Source organism: Lutzomyia longipalpis, chromosome 3 (assembly GCF_024334085.1).
Source record: "Lutzomyia longipalpis isolate SR_M1_2022 chromosome 3, ASM2433408v1".
Lineage (NCBI taxonomy): Eukaryota > Metazoa > Arthropoda > Insecta > Diptera > Psychodidae > Lutzomyia > Lutzomyia longipalpis.
The window spans coordinates 25269745-25292162 of NC_074709.1; the positions used below are offsets into that span (position 1 = coordinate 25269745).

The 22418-nt window shown below is 34.5% G+C and overlaps 3 protein-coding genes across 3 annotated transcripts in view; 1 reads left to right on the plus strand and 2 right to left on the minus strand.

Annotated features, from left to right (window-relative positions):
- Window positions 1–22418, minus strand: part of LOC129792945 (beta-1,3-galactosyltransferase 5) — a 1144668-nt gene that overhangs the window by 923314 nt on the left and 198936 nt on the right. The gene's annotated exons all lie outside the window — the stretch shown is intronic.
- On the minus strand, window positions 210–17969 carry LOC129792892 (transcription initiation factor TFIID subunit 4-like). The gene is made up of 10 exons (XM_055832304.1): window positions 16938–17969; window positions 16661–16834; window positions 14288–14473; window positions 10832–11242; window positions 10623–10742; window positions 10233–10538; window positions 8592–9230; window positions 8361–8534; window positions 8175–8300; window positions 210–4744 (listed from the first exon to the last, which is right to left on the minus strand). Exons 1-10 carry the CDS (start codon window positions 17697–17699, stop codon window positions 4592–4594), a joined length of 3051 nt encoding a protein of 1016 aa, XP_055688279.1. The 5' UTR covers window positions 17700–17969; the 3' UTR covers window positions 210–4591.
- Window positions 19081–20801, plus strand: LOC129792920 (COP9 signalosome complex subunit 1b-like; the record flags this gene model as incomplete). The annotated part of the gene is given in 2 exon segments (XM_055832333.1): window positions 19081–19204; window positions 19410–20801. Coding segments are annotated over 2 exon segments (1416 nt in total), but the record flags the coding sequence as incomplete, so codon positions are not given.

Sequence of the window (22418 nt, forward strand, 5' to 3'; positions counted from 1 at the left end):
CACGTTACAAAATGTGACAAGGCTAAAAAAAATGATTTTTTGACTTAAAAACTTTTTTAAAAGCAGAAAAAGTCTTTTTAACTCATTTTTAATGAAAATGAATTCAATAAAAAGGTTTGAACATTAATAACAAACACTTTATTGGAAATTCATGGAAAATAAATTCCAAATGTGCTAGAAAAGCAAAAAAAAAAAAGAAAAAAACATCGTGAAAAAGTTTACATGAAAAAATTTATTAACTGATTTTTGAAATTCTTACCATTTTATCTTCGGTTACATTTAATTAAACTATCAACTAAAAGACATAAAAGAAATTATAAATCATCTCTCACTTTCTAACGCAAATTGTACGAATTTGTTTTTTAATATGAAATTTCTCTATTTTTCTCATCTTTATTTAATGCATTTTTTTATTTTTATAATTCCTCCGATTTTTTTTATTACTATTATTTTCTCTTTATCATTCTTTTCTTTTTTAATTAGATATGAGTTGGTGTTTAGTTTTTTCTTTAAATTATAAATTACGTAACTTTTGTTTTACTTTTTTTCCTCACATTTTCTCATATTTCTTTTAATAATTTATGTTATAATTTAATATTTCTCTTGTCCACCCCTTAAATTTGCTAATAAATTTCTTTTTTTTTTATACACATTTACTTCAATAGTTAGTTTTTTTTTCTTAAAAAAATTGTTTTTCCTTTTTACAGTGAATGTTTTTTTTTATTTATTTGGATTTCATTTAATGTTTTTTTGTTTTAATATTTATAAGGAGAAATATTTGGAAATATCAAAAAAAGAAAGATGATTTTTCTGCCATTGTTTAGAGAGTTTATTTAATGATTTTTTTTCTTTAATAATTTATTTTTCCCCTTTATTATTTTTTTTTTTTATTTTCTATGTTTTCGTATAAAAGCATTAACTTTTCCAATTTGTAGTTGTATTGAACACATTTCTGTATTTTTTTTTCGTGGAATTTTCCGGGATTTTTTCTTTATTTTCTTTTCATTTTTTTTATATAATAAATACATTTTTTTCTCTTCTATTTTTAAACTTTTTATGAGACTTCCATGGGTGTGTGTGTCTGTGTGAATGATAAAATTTATTGCCTTAACTTTAGAGATTGTGTATGTAATTTTAATTCATATTTTTTTTTATAAGAAATTCATTAACTATTTTTCTCCACATTTTTTTTTGTTTTCTATTTTGGTAAGTTTCCTTTCTTTCTTTCTTTTTTCTTATAAATTATTTCACTTTTCTGTTCTATTGAAATTGCAAAAATATAAAGAACAAAAAAATGTGGGCTCTGCTGTAAAATTGAAAAAAAAACCTACAAATTATCCTTCAAAACATAAAAATTAATAAATTGCTAAATCAGAATCATTCATCTAATTAAAAAACTAAAAAAAAAAAAACAGTCGGTTTTGCAAACCAACTCTCTTTCATAATTTACTCTCTCTCTCTCTCTCTCTCTTTTCTCTCATTTCACTCTATCGCAGCTAATATTTACATTTTTCTCTCATTTATCAACTATTTTTTTTAAATGTTCTTTATACAGTAAGTTTTTCATTTCTTCTCTTCGCTTCCATAAGAACGTTTTTTTTTTGTATTTTTCTTGCATTAATTTTAAGCTAGAATTTTTTTTTACAATAATTGGGGACTTTTTAGCTCAATTTTTTCCTTCTCGTTCGTTTTGAATTTTTTCTTGTGATATTTTTTTTCCCTGCAGAAGAATTAATTAGAAGATTGTACCAAGAAATGATTTAATTTTTGTTAAGGAAAAAAATTTTTCTAGTTTTGTCTAGAATCCGAAAGTGACTGAAAACGGGTTTAAAAAAAAGATAAAAATTGTTAAAGACAGTTAAAACCTAAAAGGGAAATTTAATGTCTTTCTTCTTTACGAGAGCTTGGAATTTTTTACTGGTACAATGGATAGAGTACTCGAATTCTGATCCAAATAACCCGGGATCGAATAACGGTCAGGAAAGTTTTTTTTTCCTTTTTTTTAACTCTCTTTTTCATTGCTAAAGAATTCCTTGATCTCCTTTATTTATTTTTCAAATGATTTCTTTCTCTTTCCATTGCAGTTTGAAGAACTTTGAAGTAGAAACATTAAAAAGATTTGTATTTGATTTTGTTCATAGTTTTTATTATTACTTTCTTTCTTAAGTTAAATTTCAAAAAGAAAATCTGCCTAAATTTTCTATTTAAAAATATCAATGTCCTTAATAAAAGAAAAATCATAATTTCTCGATACTTTCCTCCTCTTCTGCAGTTTCTCCAATAAAACTTGTGGTCTGAATTAACATTTGTTTGCTTATAATTTTGTTAAGAATCACCTAAAATCATCCTAAATAATTCGATTTTTATTTCTTAAAATTCACAATTTGCATTTTTATTTTGTTTTTTTTTTTTTAATTTTATGTATTTTTTCCCACAATGTGTGCCTTAAAAATTATATTAAACGCCTCTCCCCGTTCGCAAAGTCACTCAAATACGCACTTAAAATGGGTTTAATTAATGTTCTTTCATCATTTTAATATTTTTGTTAAAACATATTTTTTCCATTCTTCCTCTTGTTTTATGAATCACAGCACGACAAATTTTAGAATTTTTTATCTGTAATTTCTCCATTTTTTTATCTTTACAACGTCGAATTTTCTTTTAAAATAAAAATTAAATATTAAAGTTTTTTCTAATATGAAAAGCTGGGATTTTTACGTGAATTTGTGGATAAGATTTATCGAGTTTTTCTTTTCCTTATAATTATTGGCTTGAAAACACAGAATTTCATTTTTTTTTCCACCAAAAACAACATTTTTTTTCTTTTCAATTTAACATTTAGAGCCTGAAACCTTTTTTTCCTATTTTACTTTGTGAAAATATTTTTATGTCGAATACTTTGCAAAAATCATTGATTAAATAAAAAATCCCAAAGTGAAAATTAAGAAGAAAGTTATTAAAAAAGGAATTTCACAGGATGTTTCATATTAAACGCATAAATTTTATTTTCAATGAAGTTTTTTTTTTGTTTAGTTGGTATCCCTGAATTTTTGACAGGCTGTCAACAAGAGATGTGTCAAAACTATCAATGCAGAGCTAATGTCAGAATTATCAAGATGGCTGCTATTAGCTAATAGTCAATAATCAATTATTTTCTTTGATAAACGGAAACTTAATTCCTTTTAATGGAAAATAAATTGGGTTTGAGATAAAATTACCGTTTATAGAAAAGCAGAAACTCTAGGAAAGATAATTAATCTAGATTTATGGTCTCGGTTTCATTTGAAAAACAAAATTTAAATATTAATGTAAATGTTTTCCAGAAAAAGCAAGACCAAAGATCTATCCCTATCTTTCCAAGGTTTTAAATAGATATTTTTTAAATACAATTAGTCAGGCTTTAGTTAGCGTCATATCGAATGTATTCTTCTCGCTCATTATTTCATCTATCAGAATTTGCAAAATGTAGAATACTGAGCAATTAAAACATGAAAAAAACATTTTCCGGAAACTGAAAGGCAATGATTTAGTTATGAAAATCCCAAAAAATCATTGAAAAAAAAACGTTTCGACCTGGAAAATAAGTCATAATGCCTACCAATCATATTCTAACCTCAATCCATTCAGTCAAAATTTCAAGGCTGCCAACTGAACAATTTTGGGTCCCATTTTTTTTTTTTTTTTTTGATCAGAAGAATATTCCGTTTCTGACTCTCCTGTTGATTTTAGAGCAAATCAGAATGGATTTTTGGGTCTTCCCGTACCCACAGGTGCATCAATGAGCTTCTGATCATGAACCAATTTCACTGTTCAATTGTTTTCTATCCTGATCGAATGTCTCATTTTCCTGATCAAAATAGCAGATTTTTCTGACCAAAACTAAATATTCTTCTGACCAAAAACAAAATTTTCTGATCAAAAGATTTGATCCAATAATTTTCAGAAAGAAAAAAACTTCATCAATTTTTATACGCGTTTTATTTGAAACACCCTTTGCTTGTTGAAAATTCGCCAAAAAATGGTGAAAACATTTTCTTTTTCTTTTATATAAAAACAGAATTTCCAAACAAAGAAATAGTCTCAGAATATCCTTAATAAAAAATAAAGTTTAAAGAACATTTTAATTTCTATACAAGATGGACAACAGAAGTGTGGAAAATCAACGTGATTTCTTCTCAGTTTTTCCTCGTCTCAGTGATTTCTCTCTCTCTCCTCTTCTTGGTTTTTTGCACAACACACTCAACACCACAATGTGAATAACAAAAAAATATCCTTGAAGTTTTCCTCTTTTCTTTTTTTTTTTGCACACAACTCTGTGAGAATCCTTTGAGATGGTTTTTGCGTGAAGGAGAATTAAAATTTGTAATAAAAAAAAAAAGATTTGTTCCTCCTACACGCGCCTCTCTTCAATATTTCCTCAATCATTTGTTCCTTTTTTCCTCCTTCTGCTTCATTATTCTGCTTTTAGTTTTTTTTTTGAATTTTTTTTCCCATTGTGCGCGTGTTGTGACGACGATTCTCATCGCATTGCTGCACCTCCGCACATCATCATTGCACCGAAACATCTGAGATTTGTGGTCCAAATTGTCCATCACTTGAGGTAAGCTTTGTAAAGCATTCGACTCCTACACGTATCCTTCTCCTGCTCCAAATAAAACAGCATATCGCGCATATTTACGCGCTTTATCCGCGGACGTAGTGGCGTTGATGCCATTCCCGTAGATCCCGCACCAGAAGCACCAGCCTTTTTATTTTGATTTTTTTTTCCAACAAATCAATTTTTTTTTTCAATGAAAAAAAATTCACCGAAAAACGTTTTATGTTAGTTAAAAGAAATAATTTGAAAATCCTTTTGATTCATTTAAATGCCTTTAGAGCATTGACGTCTGCAACATTCCCCACCAAGACAGGCTAGTTTTATGGAAATATCAAACTTATGTTTTTAACGTAGTTAGAATTCTATTAATTCTTTTAAAAATTTAAGATTCTTTTTAAGAGAGAGAAGATTAAATTAAATTAATTATCAGATTTATTATTCGCAAAATCAATCATTTTTAGCGAGTTTTCCGGACAATATTCTCTCTTTATTTCATCCGAATGTGGCTTTTTAGACCATGTACTTATACTAGAATGTAGATTAGCGGAAAACGATACGACTTCTCTGTAATTAAACATTTTTAGAGGATTCTTTCTAACGAGAACTTCAGTGATTCCGGGAAAAGAAATGTGAAAAATTGTTGATTTTTTTTTAAATTTTTGAAACGAATACGGTATTTTGAATAATATCTCAATATTCTCTTTGTCAAAACACACCTAAAGTACAACAGAATCCTTTTCAGGACATTCAATAAAGTACGCACAAAAAGTTCTTCTTTTTGAAAGTTAAACCATTAGCAAAAAAAAATCTTACCTACTTTAAAAGTTAAATAATAAATCTAAAATAAAAAATAAAACTAAAAAAAGCTAAATTATTAGTGACCTACAGTTAATTAATTCCTTGATTAATTCTTTGAATAACTCTGATAAATACAAATTGTTCAAATGTTTAGTTCTCAATCAATATTTATGAATTTCATCGATTTTATGCTAAAGGACACTTTAAACGGCACAAAAAATGTATGTAGAATTACTACCTTTTTGGGACAGCTATCCCTAACATCCTTAATCTACAGTTTAGAGTTAAAAGACATCCTAAAATCTAAACTGTAAATTAAGGATATTTTTTATTGAAACATTTTTCTTTTATTCCTTCACTTTCTTAATATTTTTGAGTTTTTTTCTTCAAACTAAAAGTGAAAGGAAATTTGAAAATTAATTTCTATGCAGTTAAAAATAAAAATATTTAGCAAAAACTGATGATTTCCCTATTAGGGACCCTGATGATTGATGTATTTCACTGAATTTTCCCGGGATTCTTTAAAAAAATTCAGAGCGGGTGTGACTTTTTAGATTCTCTAGTTACACTAGATTCACACTCGAACATGGAAAATAGAAAATAGGATATCTTGCGAAAAGAATGCAATTTTTTCACAATTACATAATCTATACTATTTTTTGACTGAATTTTTTGTTCAGGAGTTTTTGTGGTAAATTTCGGGAATGAAATTATGGAAAATTGTAAAAATTTTTAATTATTTCTACAATGAAATCTTATTTTGCACTTATTTTAGCTCCCGGAATGTACAAAAGATTAAACATTATTCTTTTCACAACAAAATAGTTATGAGATCTATGAAAGTATCCTCTTTAACTATCTAAAAACATTTGAAAACTTACAATGGGATCTAGGGGCGAGAACTAATGGATTTTAAACCGATAAGACTTAAAATGTAAAACCTTTTGAGAATAGAAAGGGCATTAAATGGTTTTCAAATGGTAACAAAAATAATACCTAGGGGAGGGCGGGGCTAATAAGGTCACTCAAGGGTTTAGAAAAAGCCTAAAATATCATATTTCCTAGCTAGATAGAACAAAATGATCTGAGAAAGAGTTGTAGGGCAGTAAATTTCCTAAAGAAATGAGCTAAACATTTCGCTTTATCCATTTGCGAAATATGATATTTTGAGCTTTTTCTAAACCCTTAAGTGACTTTTTTAACCCCGCTCTCCCCTATTGATTTTTATATAATACAATTTTTCCTCCACATTCAGAGGTACGAATTAGGTCACGTTCCCCTATTTATTATTTCAATTTTGTAAATAAAGGAAAAAATGTACGGGTAAGCTGACCAAGCTTACGGGAGCTGTGTTTCTTTCAGTGTACCACTTTTGTGAGAGCAAACTAGAACGCGAATTAATTTAAATACGCGCAAAGTCGGGAAAAGTTGAAAAGTCATACCCTAAGAAATCTTTAGAAGGCCATATCTCGAGAACGGATCCATAGATTTTCGAGTTTGAGCTATCGTTGGAAAGGTCTTAACCTCAACTATAATATATTAAAATATGAAGTAAATCGATAATGGCATTTTCGAAATATTCGAGTTCGAAATTTTCGAAAATTTTGATTTTGACTTTAGCGCCTCTCGCGGTCATTTCTCGAACTTGCAATGTTCTAGACATTTGTAGGGCTTCACGAAACCTTTCATTTGCACTTGAGTTGATCAAAATCGGACTTGTAGAACCCGAGATATGACATGCCAACTTTGGAAGGCTATATCTCGAGAACGGATCCATAGATTTTCTTCATTTTTGACATGGAGCTAGATAATATAGTCAGCTATAACATATCAAAAAATGAAGCAAATCGATAATGGCGGTTTCGAGATATTCATCGAAAACTCATCGAAAATTTTGTTTTTGATTTTTGGCCCCCTAGCGGTCACTTTTGAAACTTCGTATGTTCTAAAAAGTTGTAGGGTTTGTTGAGATCTTTCATTTGACCCCGGGTTGATCAAAATCGGTCAAGCCGTTTTCGAGTTATGGTCGATTTTCGATGAAAAATTGTGGCGGCCATATTGACTAAACGGCTTGACCGATTTTCGAAAATGAGGTATCGTTGGAAAGGTCTTGATGGCCCCTACAACATATCAAAATTTCAGATTTTTAGCTGTTACAGGGGCTGAGATATAGGCAAAACAAAATTTTGAGGTTATTCAAAATGGCGGACGCGGGGGTGGGGGGTAAAATTTGACCTCATAATCGGACGTCTTCCAGTCGACTTTTAAACTTTGCCGTTTACCGCAAGTCTCTATCTATCACCGTTCTCTCGCAATTTAGCGTTATACTCCGGACGGCCGGACGGCCGGCCGGCCGGAAAAAAAAATTTTTTGGCGCATACGTTTTTTGGAATGTGGGGACCCTAATTCGTGCTCATCCCAAGTTTGAGCCCGATCTGACGACTTTCGATTTTGCTCGGTACACAAAAGCTGTGTCTGAAAGAAACACAGCTAACTTACACGTCAATTTGCCTAAATCAAATAAACAGAAATTTTGTTTTTTTTAGCTAACTTTTTTGCCCCTGTCTCCCCTACAAAAATCCCATTTAATCTGATTTATTCGAATATGTTTTATTCGCATTAATAAATATCTCCTTAATTGTCTTTTATTCAACCAATTAATACCCCTTTTGTGGCTTTAAAGCTCCCTGTCTTGGTAAACTGCAGACGTCACTGCTCAAAAACCTCCCCCACAAAATCAAATAAAAACAATAGAAAATAAGAAGAAAAAAAAACTCACCACTGTTGTTGAGGAAATCTCCCCATCAAGCCGAGGCTTTTTCCTTGGTCCAATTGCCTGCAATGCCGTCAGATTTGCATCTCTCTGACGCAGCTCCTCCATTTCTGCTCGCTGCATTTCTTTCGCCTAAAAAAACAACATTTCTTTACTCTCTGAATGTACTTCCTTTTGCCAGAATAAACTTACTTTTGCTTTGAGTTTTGCCTGTTCGGGATCTTCTGTTTTCGATCTCGATTTTGCAGCTCTCAACAGCATTTCACGTTCCTGCTCTTCATGGCGCTTCTGTTCTGCTTTATCCAATTCTTCAAGGAATTTTATCTGACCCCTCACGTCTTTTGTCACTTCGTACCGAGGATCGAGCTGCAAAAGAGATTTTCATTAAAAGATTTCCAGAAGTTTTGTGGGCATTCAACTCACCTTGATAACGTCAATTCTGTGCTCGGCAATCACAGCCAATTTCTCCACAATATTCTTGAGGTGCTCCTGCGTGGCGTGCGAGATGAGCACCGCCACCTCATTGCTGGGCTCCTCGAGGCCATGCTTCGCCACAATCGTCCTAATAACATTCTGCAGCACCGGCATGTGCAGAAAAACCTCATCCTTGCACGATCGGATTTGCGTCCCAATGAGCTCTGTCGATCCCAGAATACGTTGCGTCTCCTCCGCTAAATTGACACCCCCCATCGCCGCCACATCATTTATATCGTCATCCCCATACATTGAGGAGGACATTGACAGCGAGGATTGCTGATAGAAATTCGCCGCTTTCTTCTCCTTATCCTTCGCCGCGGCTGCAGCACTTTTTTGCCCCTGAGCCCCACTTTGGGACTTCACAGCCGGCGTCTTGGGCTGCCCACCCACCGTACTACTCCCACTATTGAGCACCGTGGCTCCCGATGAGGCTGCACTTGGGGTTATTTGCTTTATCTGCGTAGCACCGATCTTTATCTGCGTCGCCCCCTTCGTGGCACTGCCACCGGCTGTCCTCACCATTGGTGCTGTCGTACGTATCTGTACGGCTGTCTGGGGGCGCGTTATCGTCGTCGGTGTCCGGATCTTTTTTTTAGTTTTCATTTTGTAAAAAAAAAACAAAATTTCAATTTCTTCCTACGCCTCCTACGCAAATCTTCAAAATTTCCCCCAAAAATATTTTTTAATCACTCAAATTGCAATAAAAATCTCCCCAATTTGTGACTTTTTAGCTTAATATTATGACTTATTGCTGGGAAAAGGACATTTTCAGGGATTTTAGCCAATTTTTTGATCGATTTGATCAAGAGAAAAAAAATTTCTTCAGCCCCCATTAAAAATCCTATCGGTTAAATAAAATTCCGAAGATCATTGCGGAAATGTCCTAGAAAAGTCCTTCAAAATAATTGAAATGTAAAAATATCCCAATTTTTATACATTTTTGGCTGTAAAATTGAGTTTTTATCGTTTTTACTTGTTGAGGAACATTTTCAAAAGATTCTAATTGGATAAAAGTGACGCCAGGACACAGAATTTCCAACGAATTGTCTCAAAAATCAATAAAAATAATTAATCAAATAAATTTTTAGGATTTTTTTCCATAAACATGGAAATTTATTTATTTTTCTTGTTATAAAAATTCAATTTGAAAAAGAAAATTAAAAACTATCAATTTCCCGTAATTCAAGGATCTTCCGGAAATCCTTAACACTTGCAGGACCCAATATTTGGCGTTGGATTCTGACTTTGACCTCAATTATCTTCCAAAAAGAAAACTTCTCTCTGGGTTTTCTTTTTGCTATCTGAAAGTAATTAAAATTCCCTACACATCATCGAGATAAGTTCAAAAGATTTTATTTTATGACGATTTTAAGGTTCAAATTGGTATCAAGTACCAGATAAAGTCCTCCAATGTGTTAAAAAGGATCTTCCTGAACATAACCTCAAATTAATTTAAATACAAATCACAAAAACGTTATAAAAGTAACAAAAATCAATCCTAAAATGCGAATTTTCAAAGAAAACCGAAAACACCTCCCCGGAAAAGTGGTAAAACAAGAAATAAGAATTAGGAAAAGGTAATCAAACCTGTGCTGCAGCTGAAAAAACAGTCTGAGATGGTGTCGAGCTAACAGGATGCAGCGCGGGAGGCGTTGACTGAATTGCACCAGCCGTCTGGACAATGGCATTGCCACCCGGACGAATTTGCGCCACTGTACCACCCGTGAGTCGCGGTCCGGTAGTACTAATTGGCGTCTGAATTCGCACAGGTGCCGCATGCCGTGTTATCGTCGTCTGCATCGGCCGGGGACCCGTTGGGGTCACCATTCGTACCTGCGTAGGGAGCGTTGTGACCCCCGAGACGATCGTTTGCCCAATGGGACGTACCGACGCCTGCAAAATGAGGTTAAGGTGAATTCCACCATTTTTCCCGCAAAATTTTCTTTTTTTATTTATTTTTCTTTCTCATAATCCTACCGGAATATTTGTAGTAATTGTTGTTGTGCCGGAAAAGGCAACATTGTGTGGTGGTGGTTTGATGCCCTCAATCACCAATTCCTTCTTAACAAGTGACTGTCTAAGCAACGGGAGGCTCTTCTACAGATTTCCGGAAACAACGAAAGTAAAATGAAATTTTCTTGAGTAATTAATTTTTTTTTGTCGTGAATCGTGTAGTTCAAACAAACCTTGAGGAAGCCAATGAGACAGGGTTGCGGACTCGCATTAAGAAGACGCTCGAGACGATCACAAAACTCCTCTGGCTCCACATTGGCATCAATTAGCTCCTGTATGAGCGTCCGGACATTCCGTTCCACCGTCTTTGGCTCCCGGCTCGACAATTCGAGCAGATTTGCCAGGAATTTGCGACACTTCTCTTTGGTATTGTGCAAATTTTGATTTGACGGTGTCGCATTTGCCGTCACAACGACCGCCGTGGCGGTATTTTGCGTGGCTAATGCCGGTACGGGGGCTACGGAGGCAACAGGTGGAGGAACTTGTGATGTCTGCGTGGACAAGATTTGCGTCTGTTGCCCCGAAATTGCCGATGACGCCGTTGTGTTGACCACCAAATTGGCCGTTGTTGTTGTCAGCGATGGCTAATGTTGCACCAGCAAGCAGATTTGTTTCATTTTTTTTTTACGAAGAATTCGCAGAAAGATAAGAAAACCCCAGATTAGCCATCTCTCAAAACTCTTTGTTAAGTCTCTTCAACATTAAGAATTTTTCTTGCTGATTATGCTACATTTTTTTTTCTTTTCTTATTCTTTTATCTAATTTACAAAGTCTCGTGCAAAAGCACGATTTCATTCACATTTAACATTTTTCTTTCCAACAACCATTTATAAAAGAAATTTTTTTAATAAAAATAATAAACAATTATTTCTTAAAATTGCAAAATTCTTTTTTTTTAATAGAAGAAAAATTTACAAAAAAAACTAAAGAAAAATCACAACAGGAGAAACAAAGAGTCAAAATTATTCTAAGATTTAAAAAAAATAAATAAATCTCGCTCTTTAGATTTACAGTGGTGCCCCTACACAACGAACTGTTTCACTTTAGATTCATTCATTTTATTGTTTATTTGAAACGATATTGAAATATATGAAACATTATTGTTTCAGACTGATTTTTTCCATAGAAACATTGGAAGGAAGACGAGAAAATCTAAGAATAAGGCAGGATTACTAAAAATTGATAAGAAACGACAGGAGCTTTACAATTTTTCCGGAAAATGGCACGAAGCTATGTGTTTGGACATAAATCTTGATGTTTTTCCTTTTTGTAAGTATTGGGCCTCCTTCAGCGACCAAGAAACCCTTGAAATTCGATTGAAATCTTCAAAATTCAAAGATTTCAAGGGTTTCTTGGTCGCTAAATGAGACCCATTGTGAACGAATTTAAACCACATGAAATACATCAAACTTAGGAGAAATTTTCCTTTAAAAAAGAAAATTTAAAAAAAGAGCAATACTTGACCTCAATTCACACGAAGAATGCAGTCAAAACTACGCCTGTTTAAGTGAATTAAGGAAGCTTGGTGAATTACTAATGTTTCACATACGAAAAAGCATTTTTGACAAAGCCTAATGCATTTACAAGTGTGAAAGATTAATAATTAACTCAACTTCTACCCTAATTTACCCTAAATTGGGCAGTTTTGGGTGCATTCTTCGTGTGAATTGAACTACCTTTAGTTTTTCTGGAAGTTCTTTAGAGTAACAAGATTTGAAAGAGAATGATCTTTTTCCAACGGAAGTCCAAACAAAAAAGTTTTTATTAAATTTATTATTCACAAATGCAAGAGAAAGACAAGCCGCAATTAAGTTTAGTTTGAAAGCATCAAATAAAATTTCAAAATTAAATCCTGTAAAACACTACATCCTTCATATGGAGATTCTTACGTCAGTTATCTCAAGAAACACGAACTTCATAAATCTATTTATAAAACTATAATTGCGCCGATTTTACAATCTGACGAAATGAGAAACAGGGAAAAGTAGATTCTGTCATGAAAAATCTTGCGTTTTTAGTCAGGAAAATTCGATCTTCAACCGGAAAATAATAAGCAAGAGAAAAAAAGGATATGCAAAATTCTTACAGAAATGTAAAATTGAATTATAAGATGTAAAGCTGGAATAAGGGGAGGAAAATGTGCTGTACTCCCGTTACTTTGATATAAATTAAAGAGCACAAGAGGTCTCGGCCTCTTGTGGATCACCCTTAATATTGAACACTACAATCACAAATAAAAGGATAATTTCAGCTCATCATTAAGAAAAAACATAATAAAGTTCCCTTTCGAGATTTATGGATTCTCCGAAGCCGGAAAAATCATTGAAACACAAACATCAAAGAAAAGGGTCACGGCAGTCATTGTAATGCACTGAGAACTAATTCTGTTGTCGATTTTGACCTTCTGAATTCAAATCTTCATCTGATTTTGCTCTCTAGGTTCTAGTTTCCCCATTTTTTCTTTAAATAGGAGAAACTAGAACCTAGAGAAGTAAATCTGAACGTTTATTTGGATTCAGGAGGTCAAAATCAAACAGATTCTATAAAACGGAGAATCCTAAAAGAAACAATCTTCGGAAGAAATGAGAAATTGAACAAAACACGGGATGTTACAGTCTAAGACTTTGGATTGCGAACCTGGTTTCACGACTCCTCCAAAAGGAATTGGAATAGAATCTAAATTATTTAAATTGCATCAGAACCATTTTAAAGGACGATAAAAAGAGATCGTTACAGCTGAATATTTGAGCTTGATTTAAGTGAACACTCGACTAATTTTGATAAAAATAAAAAAGAGAAACACAAAAAGAAACCCAAATTATCAAAGACTTGAATGTTTATAAAAGGGTACAACTTCAAAGTTCTAAAAATTAAATCATTCAATTTTTCATTAAAATATTTTTCTTCATCTTTTTGTTTCAAATTTTTACTCGATCTGCTGAATTTCACGAATATTTTTGATGAAATAAATCATTTATAGAATAAGGAAATTAATATGTTCGTTGTGTAGGGAATCCCATGTATTTGATTTTTTCTAAACATTCATGCATTTCTTGGCAATATTTTAAATGATTTTTAAAAAAACATTAAAAGCAAAAGGAAGCTCATTCCAGTACAGCTTTCCTCCTTCTACAACATTTTAATATTTTTTTCATTTAATCGTAAAATGCATTTTATATAAAACATTCGACACTCTATTCCACCAAAAGCAATAATTTTATTTTTTCATAAAATAAATAAAATGCAACTAAATAAAAAAATAATTTCTTGATGCTTTCTGCTTTAGAAAATTATTCCAAAACAAACTACACAGAGAGATTAGTTTTGAGAAAGCACCAAAAGTTCCATCATTCCAGTTTTTTTTTATTTTCAAAAATTAAAAAATACGTTCAGAGCAACAATTTATTTTAAAAATATTTAATTTTTTTTTTCAAAGAAAATAAATAAAATAATTCTCAAAAAAAACTAAATACGGCGAGAGAAAAAAAGAGGAGCAAAAAAATTTGAACTATTTATGAAAAAAAAAGTGAATTGTGTCGAAAAATTACATTTTGCTGCTTCTGTTTCACCTGTTGTTGTGTTACAATTGTCTTTCTGAGTGCCAATGGTGGCCCAGTGAATCTACTTACAGCCGGGACGGTTTGCAAGCGAATCGTTTGATTGGCAGATGCCGCCGTGGCGCCCAATGTGGGCGTCACCGGGGTCGCAGGTGCTGGTCCCACGCGTAACAATTGATACTGACCAGTTTCCGTTTTTAGCAGTAAAGCCGGACCCGATTGTCCAGCATTTAAGTTCTGTAGCGCACTCAGAGTTATCTGTTAAAAGAGAAAAGAAAAAGAACAAAAAACACACGCGTGACGATTTTTTCTTCATTTTTTTTAACACTGATTTTATTGTTTGATTGAGAACAGAGAAGAAATATTAGAAAGAGAAACTTCTAAAATGAAGAGAGGCCTTAAGGGCACGTGTAGAACACTTGCCTTATTCACTTTAATTGTTTTCATAATTGTGAAAAACTTTGAAAGAAACTTGAATTAAAGATTTTATGATCTCAAAACTACACTGACTGACTATCCGAACAGTAAGAGGTGTTGTAAGCAAGTGATCGTACTCAGGCGCCTCAGGACAGAATGATGCCTTTACAGGCCCTCGCCTGACACACTCACACACATAAGAATATTCATCTCATTAAGAAGTATTTACTGCCTAAACAATTTAAAAATTAAGGATCTTCAGACAACTGGGTATGAGAAAAGATTTTAATTAACAACCCTTTTGTAAAATTTCAATACCTGAGTTAGGTACAAAAGATATATTTATTTCTCAATTTGGACTTTCTTATCTTTCAGGTTAAAGTTTTAGGACCTGAATTATTCCTTAAGAAACAAAACTTTTAGAATTTTCGAATTTGAATTAAACAAAAATATCTCTACGAATATTTGAATTTTAAATATTTTCTGTACGTAACTAAAAAAGAAAACGGGATTCCATAAAAGAAAGTTTAGTTTCTGGAGGACTTCTTATTTCGATTGAATAAAATTTAACGAACTGAGAATGAAGGTCTTGATTCACACTCAACTTCTAAGCAATTAATAATCAAAACGTATGACCATTAAAACACTTTTAAAAAGTTGATAAAACCTTTTCAGAAATTCAAAAATGTTTCCTTTTTATTGGTTTCCTTAAAATAAATATATTTAACGGCTTATATTTCCCCATTGAAATTATTCTTAACAACTAAAAATATCTTAATATCATTTATTTGAAAAACTTCCCTTTAGTATTCTAGTTTCAAAGTCCTTAATCCTAAATTAAAAAACGTTTAGTGCCCTATTATTAACGTGTTTAGAATGGTCTAAAACTTTGCTCGTTCAATCCCTTCGTAGTTAATTAAACCCTGAAAAGTAGGCCTTAAGGAGGATTTTTAAAAGAAAATCCTTTCAGTTCTATTTATGGTTTATTTTCTTTTAAGATGTACAATTTCGATTAACAAGAACAATCTAAAAAAAAAACGGATAACTTAGGGACATAAAAGAATACTAAGAACTCTTTCTGGGCTTACAAAAGTTATCAGCTTAGATAGCTTTATTTATTTTTTATTTGTTTAAAAAAATCCTTAATTGATCCTTAAAATCAATTATGGATTACAGTTTCCTATTTATCTGTATAATCTGTCTTAAACTATTCAGACTTTATCTCAATGTGGTTTCAAGAGATCTTTTTGCAAATGAAGACTAACAGCAGAAAAGGACTAAACCTCAGAAAACGTATTTAATGAACCTTATCCACTTAGCCATAACTTTTAATTTTATTCATTCTCAAAGCAATTTTAATAAATTTTCAAATATTTTAAGCCTGATTTGACCTTTCCAGATAACTTTGAAGACATACTTCATGAAATTTTTCAAGAATTTTCTAAACGTATTTGGGTTAAACCAGTTTGAAATCGGATTAAAAGAGTTAATGAACAATTTAAGATATTCTTTTTACTTTAACTTAAGATTCTTTCAGCAAAATTCACCGTTTTTTATGGTAAAATCTTAAAATTAATTTTAAACTGACCATTTACTTTGTAATCAAAATATTTAGATCTTATATTCTTGACTTCAGAATATGGGTCATAAAGTCAAATTTCCTTCTCCATAAAAAATCTATTCAAACAAAATCAAGATTGTCTTACTCTTGATCCCAGAACTTCATCCAAATATTCTTTTTCAAACCTATTTTTTTTAACGTAAAATTATATTAAATCTTTCAATTCTATTTTAAAGAATTTACCAAAAATTAACCGATTTGTAGGAAAAGGATAAAAGATTTCCTTTCTACATTCATCAACCCCCATTTATCAAAGAAAATTACGTTTGAACTTTAAATTTTTCGGCTACTATCGGCCGTATTACAAATTCCCCTAAAGATCTTATCAGTCTTTTTAAAATAAACATCGAGTAGTAAGAAAAAGATAAAATATGAAAGTTTGTGTATAGGAAGAGAGAGGTACTCACAGCTGAATTGGCGGGTCTGGCGCCCAGCATTTGCGTACCCCCGAGAACAACTCGCGGCGGTATAGCTGCGACGGATTTTTGCTGTGCCTGCGATGGTGTTCCGGGACGCATATTGACTATCTGTACACTGGCGGGCAGCATTGTTGGTGTTGCCACAATATTCTGAGATGTGGCCTGTAAAGAAAGAAAAGAGAGTTTGTGTTACAATTTGAATGATTTGGGTGTGATTCCGGATTGAAAGGCAAATAGAGAGTGAAAATTGTGAGGTTATGAGTACCTGATTGATTGTCTTGGTCATTGTGACCATTCCGGGTGGCGCTGAGGTAATTCCGGGCGCCATGGTGCCCTGATTCTTAATAACTATCGTCGATTGCTGCGACTGAGATGCTTGGGATTGGTTCTGCGTTGTCTGGGGCGCCTTGGCGTTGGCCGTTGCCTGCATAATTGTTGCCTGGGTGGTGGTGATTGGCGACAGACTTATGGTCCCGTTCGGCAATGTTTGACCCGTGAATGTGACACGATTGTTCATATTAAGGACGGTGGGGGCGCCGGAGGTTTGGCCACCGAGACCACCGACAACGGTCGCCGACGTGGGGTACACAACCTTCACAGGCTCATTGCTATTCTTTGGCATATTCGACACAATCGACACAGCCGGACCCTCTGGCTGATTCGCGACACGCACGGGGCCCCCTTGTTCGCACACCACCGCCTCACTGTTCACTTTCTTCCCACCGCTCACGGTGTAATTGTTGATTGTATTGTTATTATTGTTATTTGCCGCACTAGCTGCTGCACTCTTGTTGCCACCACACTCACTCACGACGGGCAGCAGCCCCTCATGTTGGTGCTGCTGTACCTTGTGCGGAGTCTCACCACCGTACACGGTGCCCCCGTTCGATACGCACGCACTCCCCGCGTCACGATGGCCACTCAGCCCCGCCTGATGGGACGTGGGTATGTGCTGTAGCTCCTGCCCGGACTCCCGGCCGTCACTCAGTGGAGCTGAAGTGTCGTCGATTTTGTTAATCGACGCCATTTTGTAAACTCAACGCAAACGTAGTACATTGTGAAATTTTATTAGCTCACCACTGAGCCCCTTTGCACCCACCGTACGCACTCAATTCCACCGCACCTACGCGCCCGCGATGCTCATTGTCAACATCAAAGTACAATCGCCACTTTGGACGCACTTTCCGTGTGGGAAACTTATGAGAAAACAACTGAGTTTTGGGGGAAAAATATCAAGCTCAGGCGGCGTTCGACGGAAATATTGGCGCTTGCGTCGCACCGTGTATGTGTCACATGCATGACAATTTATGCCTCCTCGGCGATTGCAGCGACGCCGCATAATTTTGTGATTACCGTGATTACCGCTCTTACCGCTCAAAACCGGGAAAAGGGGAAAATAAACGGTTTTTTTTTTTGGATTTTTCATCATTTTCCAAAAATTTCTCTCTCATATTTTTTTACTAATTTTCAAACAAACAACGAGTTTTCTGAGAATAAAATGCAAAATCTTGGAAGAAAATATGCAGAAAATTACATAAAACTATGTGTGTGAGTGAGATAAACAGATATTTTGCTAATCGGTTTTCAGTTTATCTCTCTTTTCAAATTCATTCATTCAATCAGTTTGTCTCCCTCACACCGCCAGTTTTTGCGACTTGATTGAATTTTTGAAAAATTTTCCAGGAAAAAAGGATTTTCCGGAATTTGAGGACGTCCCCGTGCTGAATGGCATTGTAAAATTGAAAAAATTGAAAAAATCATTAAAATTCCTTGAAAAAATGAAAAAAAAATAAACATTGAAAAATCTTAAATTCTTTTAATTTTTTCTTTGTTTTTCGCAAAATTTTTTCAATGAAAATTGCGTCTTTCGTGGTCCAAGCACTGAAAATAGTGAGTTTTCAGGAAATAAATTGATCATAACAGACTTCATAAGACAATCCGTGGATAATCCAGAAATAATTGCGGAAAATCTATTTGTGTACAATTCAGAATTTCCGCCGGCTGATAAATCTTCTGTGATAGCCCCACAGAAAACTAAAATCTCACGATAAACACGTCTTCTTATCCTAAAAAGACTTCCTTGAAACAGGAAAAGCTTGAAAATTGCACGAAAGCGAAGAAAAATCAAAATTATTTGTAGTCATCTATAATTTTCAGCGCAATACTTCAATTTCATGGCGGCGGCAAAAATTAAATTGAAATAAAAATTGTGTTTTCAGTCTGGAAAAGCACCGGAAAAACATCCTGGAGTACAAGAAAATCATCATAAATACGTTAAAAATCATGAAAAACCTGAAAAATCAAGGAAAAATTGAAAATTATGAGAAAATCAAAACAGCCGCCTGAAAACTCTCCCCGGTTTACCGCATAAATTCCCGATTTCCAATTGGAAAACATCGGGAAAACAAGGGAAAAAGAAGAAGAAGAATAAACTGTCAAAAACTAAAACACTTTTTGTAGGTAAAAAAAAATTAAATTTAGCAATAGAAGCCAAGTTAGTAGAAAAAAATGCCGCTACCACTAATTATGCAGGTAAGAAATCCATTGAGATGTTCCTTGGAAGAGGGAGAGTCCACAAAGGGATTGTTTTGGGGTGAATTTTGTGAAGTGGGGCGGTGTTTTTCCACCCCAAATTGAGGTTATATTGACGGGGAGATTTTTTGGAGCATCCGGCAAAAGGGTGGTGATTTTCTCTTGAGAAAAAATGCTCAATGGGGATGCTTTGTGTGCTTTGCAGAACGCCGTGGAGCCAATGCAGGTGGACGTGGAGGCGGTGGACAACGAAAATCACGAGGAGGACACGTACGTCGTGGAGAATCCCACAATGGACCTAGAAGTGTACGCAAACTCCTACACAGGACTCGCTAAATCCTACCGCCTCATGTACATTGCTGATCACTGTCCCACACTACGGCTGGAGGCCCTCAAGATGGCCATCAGCTACGTGATGACCACATACAATGTGAGTCTGTACCAGTTGCTGCACAAGAAGTTGGCCGACATGAATGTTGGCGCCTCGCTGCCGGATGTAGCGCAGGGGGGTGCAGCTGCAGGTGGGGCAGGAGCAGCGGGAGCCGGGGCGGGGGCACCGAGTCAAGATGTGCCGACATTCGATACAATGTGGGCGGAGACGAAGAGCAAAAAGGCTGCGCTGAAGCTGGAAAAGTTGGACAATGATCTGAAGAATTACCGAAGTAACTCCATCAAGGAGAGCATTAGGCGCGGGCACGATGACCTGGGGGATCACTACCTCAACTGCGGGGACCTCTCGAATGCCCTCAAGTGCTACTCACGCGCACGGGATTACTGTACGAGTGGCAAGCATGTGGTCAATATGTGTCTCAATGTGATCAAGGTGTCCATCTACCTGCAAAACTGGTCGCATGTCCTCAGCTACGTCTCCAAGGCGGAGAGTACCCCGGACTTTGCCGAAGGTAACAGCAAGGATGCCAATCAGGCCGTCCTGACGCGTCTCAAATGTGCCGCAGGGTTAGCAGAGTTGGCCACGAAGAAGTACAAATCAGCCGCAAAGCACTTCATCCACGCCAACTTTGATCACTGCGACTTCCCCGAGATGATCAGCAGCAGCAATGTCGCCATGTACGGCGGCCTCTGTGCTCTGGCCACATTCGATCGGCAGGAATTGCAGAAAAACGTCATCTCGTCGTCATCGTTCAAGCTCTTCCTGGAGCTTGAGCCCCAACTGCGGGATATCATTTTCAAGTTCTACGAATCCAAGTATGCGTCGTGCCTGCGCCTCCTCGATGAGATTCGTGACAATTTACTCCTGGACATGTACATTGCGCCCCACATTAATGCCCTGTACACACAGATACGCAATAGGGCGCTCATTCAGTACTTCAGCCCCTACCTATCGGCGGATCTCCGGAAGATGGCCACAGCCTTCAATCGCACCGTGGCAGCGCTGGAGAATGAGGTGATGCAACTCATTCTCGATGGGCAAATCCAGGCGCGCATTGATTCGCACAATAAGATTCTCTATGCAAAGGATGCGGATCAGCGCAGCTCCACCTTCGAGAAGGCCATCAATGTGGGCAAGGAGTACCAGAGGAGGACGCGAATGCTCATCCTCCGGGCGGCCATGCTCAAAGTTCAGATTCACGTCAAGGTGAGAATTTTTTCTTTTTAGTTTTTTTTGTCCCCTTTTTTGCTGCTAAAAATAACTTCATGTGCATGTGATAAACTTTTTGGCTGTTCTCCCGTATTTTCTCTCATTACTTTTACTCTCCTTATGAATTTTCGGTGTTGCAAAATTCAATTTTGTACCATTTATCGCCCAAAGTGCGCGTGATGCATCAAAGGGGCTTATCAATAGGGGGAAAAGGGTCATGGAGAATGTTTTATTTATTTTATTTTATTTTTTTTTAAATAAGATTTTCAAATTATTTTTATTATTTCTTTATTAATTTTATAGATTTTGGAAGAAATTTTGTGAAAATCAGAATTTTTGGTTTTTTTTTTAAATTTATCAAAATCTGTCAGCAATTTTTTGAAGAATTTTTTAATTAATTTTGCGAGTGTTCCACACAACTCTATATGTTTTTAATAGGTACTTTATATTGAATTTAAATTATTTGGATTTTCTTGTTTTGAAGAATAATATTTCGAAAAGTCAAAAAAACGTAAAAGAATATTAAAAATCGGTCAAGCAGTTTCGTGATTATAGTTTAAATTAGTTTTTCGTTAAAAACTTTATTGTCTGATCAAATAATTGTTTTTCTTGGTTAAGATTCTTTGGTTTATTTCATAAAGAAAAGAAAGGAGAGAAGTTTTAACTAATTCAATAGCCCTGGATGGCCTAAGTACCTACTTAAGTATCATTGACCTATGTCGAGTTAAGCTACCTATGAGAATTTTCATAAAAGTTTTTCTTTGGAATATCAGAGAATTTCTTCTGTTGCTGTTATAATGGAAATTTCATTCTGTGGGAGATTTATAGAGACAAAATGGACAAAATTTAAATTTAGCTATTTACCCTATTGTATTTTTTCAAAATGGCCGCCACTTGCTACATATGGCAGATGTTATTTTTTCTTGTGCTAAAAGCACATTTATTTCATACAGGATTCACGAAGCTCGCCGGTTTTAACCTAGGGGAACATTTTGGGCATTTTTTTTACATAAATTCATTTTGGGAGCCATGTTTGATTCTACTCACTCTATTTTTTGTCTTCACATTAGTCATTAACCTCTAGCTTCGTTCCTTCCTACGCATCAGGCTTTTCCTACAACATTAATTCTTCTATTAGTTTATATTACTTTACCTTTACTTACTAAATTGCTTTACCTTAAGTTTCTTCTTGTAAATTTTTCACAAAATTCAATCAAACAAGCTCCTCTCAACTCAACTTCTCATGACCGAATGGCTTCCCTATGCTTCTTCTTATTTTTTCTTACATTGTTCTTCTTCTTCTTATTCAAAAATATTTCATGTTTAACTTAAATTCTAACAGCAGATTATTTTAGCTCTGATAGCCCTAGATTTATAAACGGGTTTTAGATTCAGTTTCCCGTAAAGAAAAAAATAGAGAACTTAGACAATTTAGGGTGCAGTCAAAAAGTAATTTGCTTATTTGTAGAATCAGAAGCACCTAACGGCGGCCATCTTGAAAAAAGAAACAACAAAAAAACACTTTCTCTAATGTCGTTTTCAGAGCAGCTAAAGGAGCTTGAAAATGAAAAATAAAACATTTAATGCTAAATATCATTCTTCAAGACAAAAATT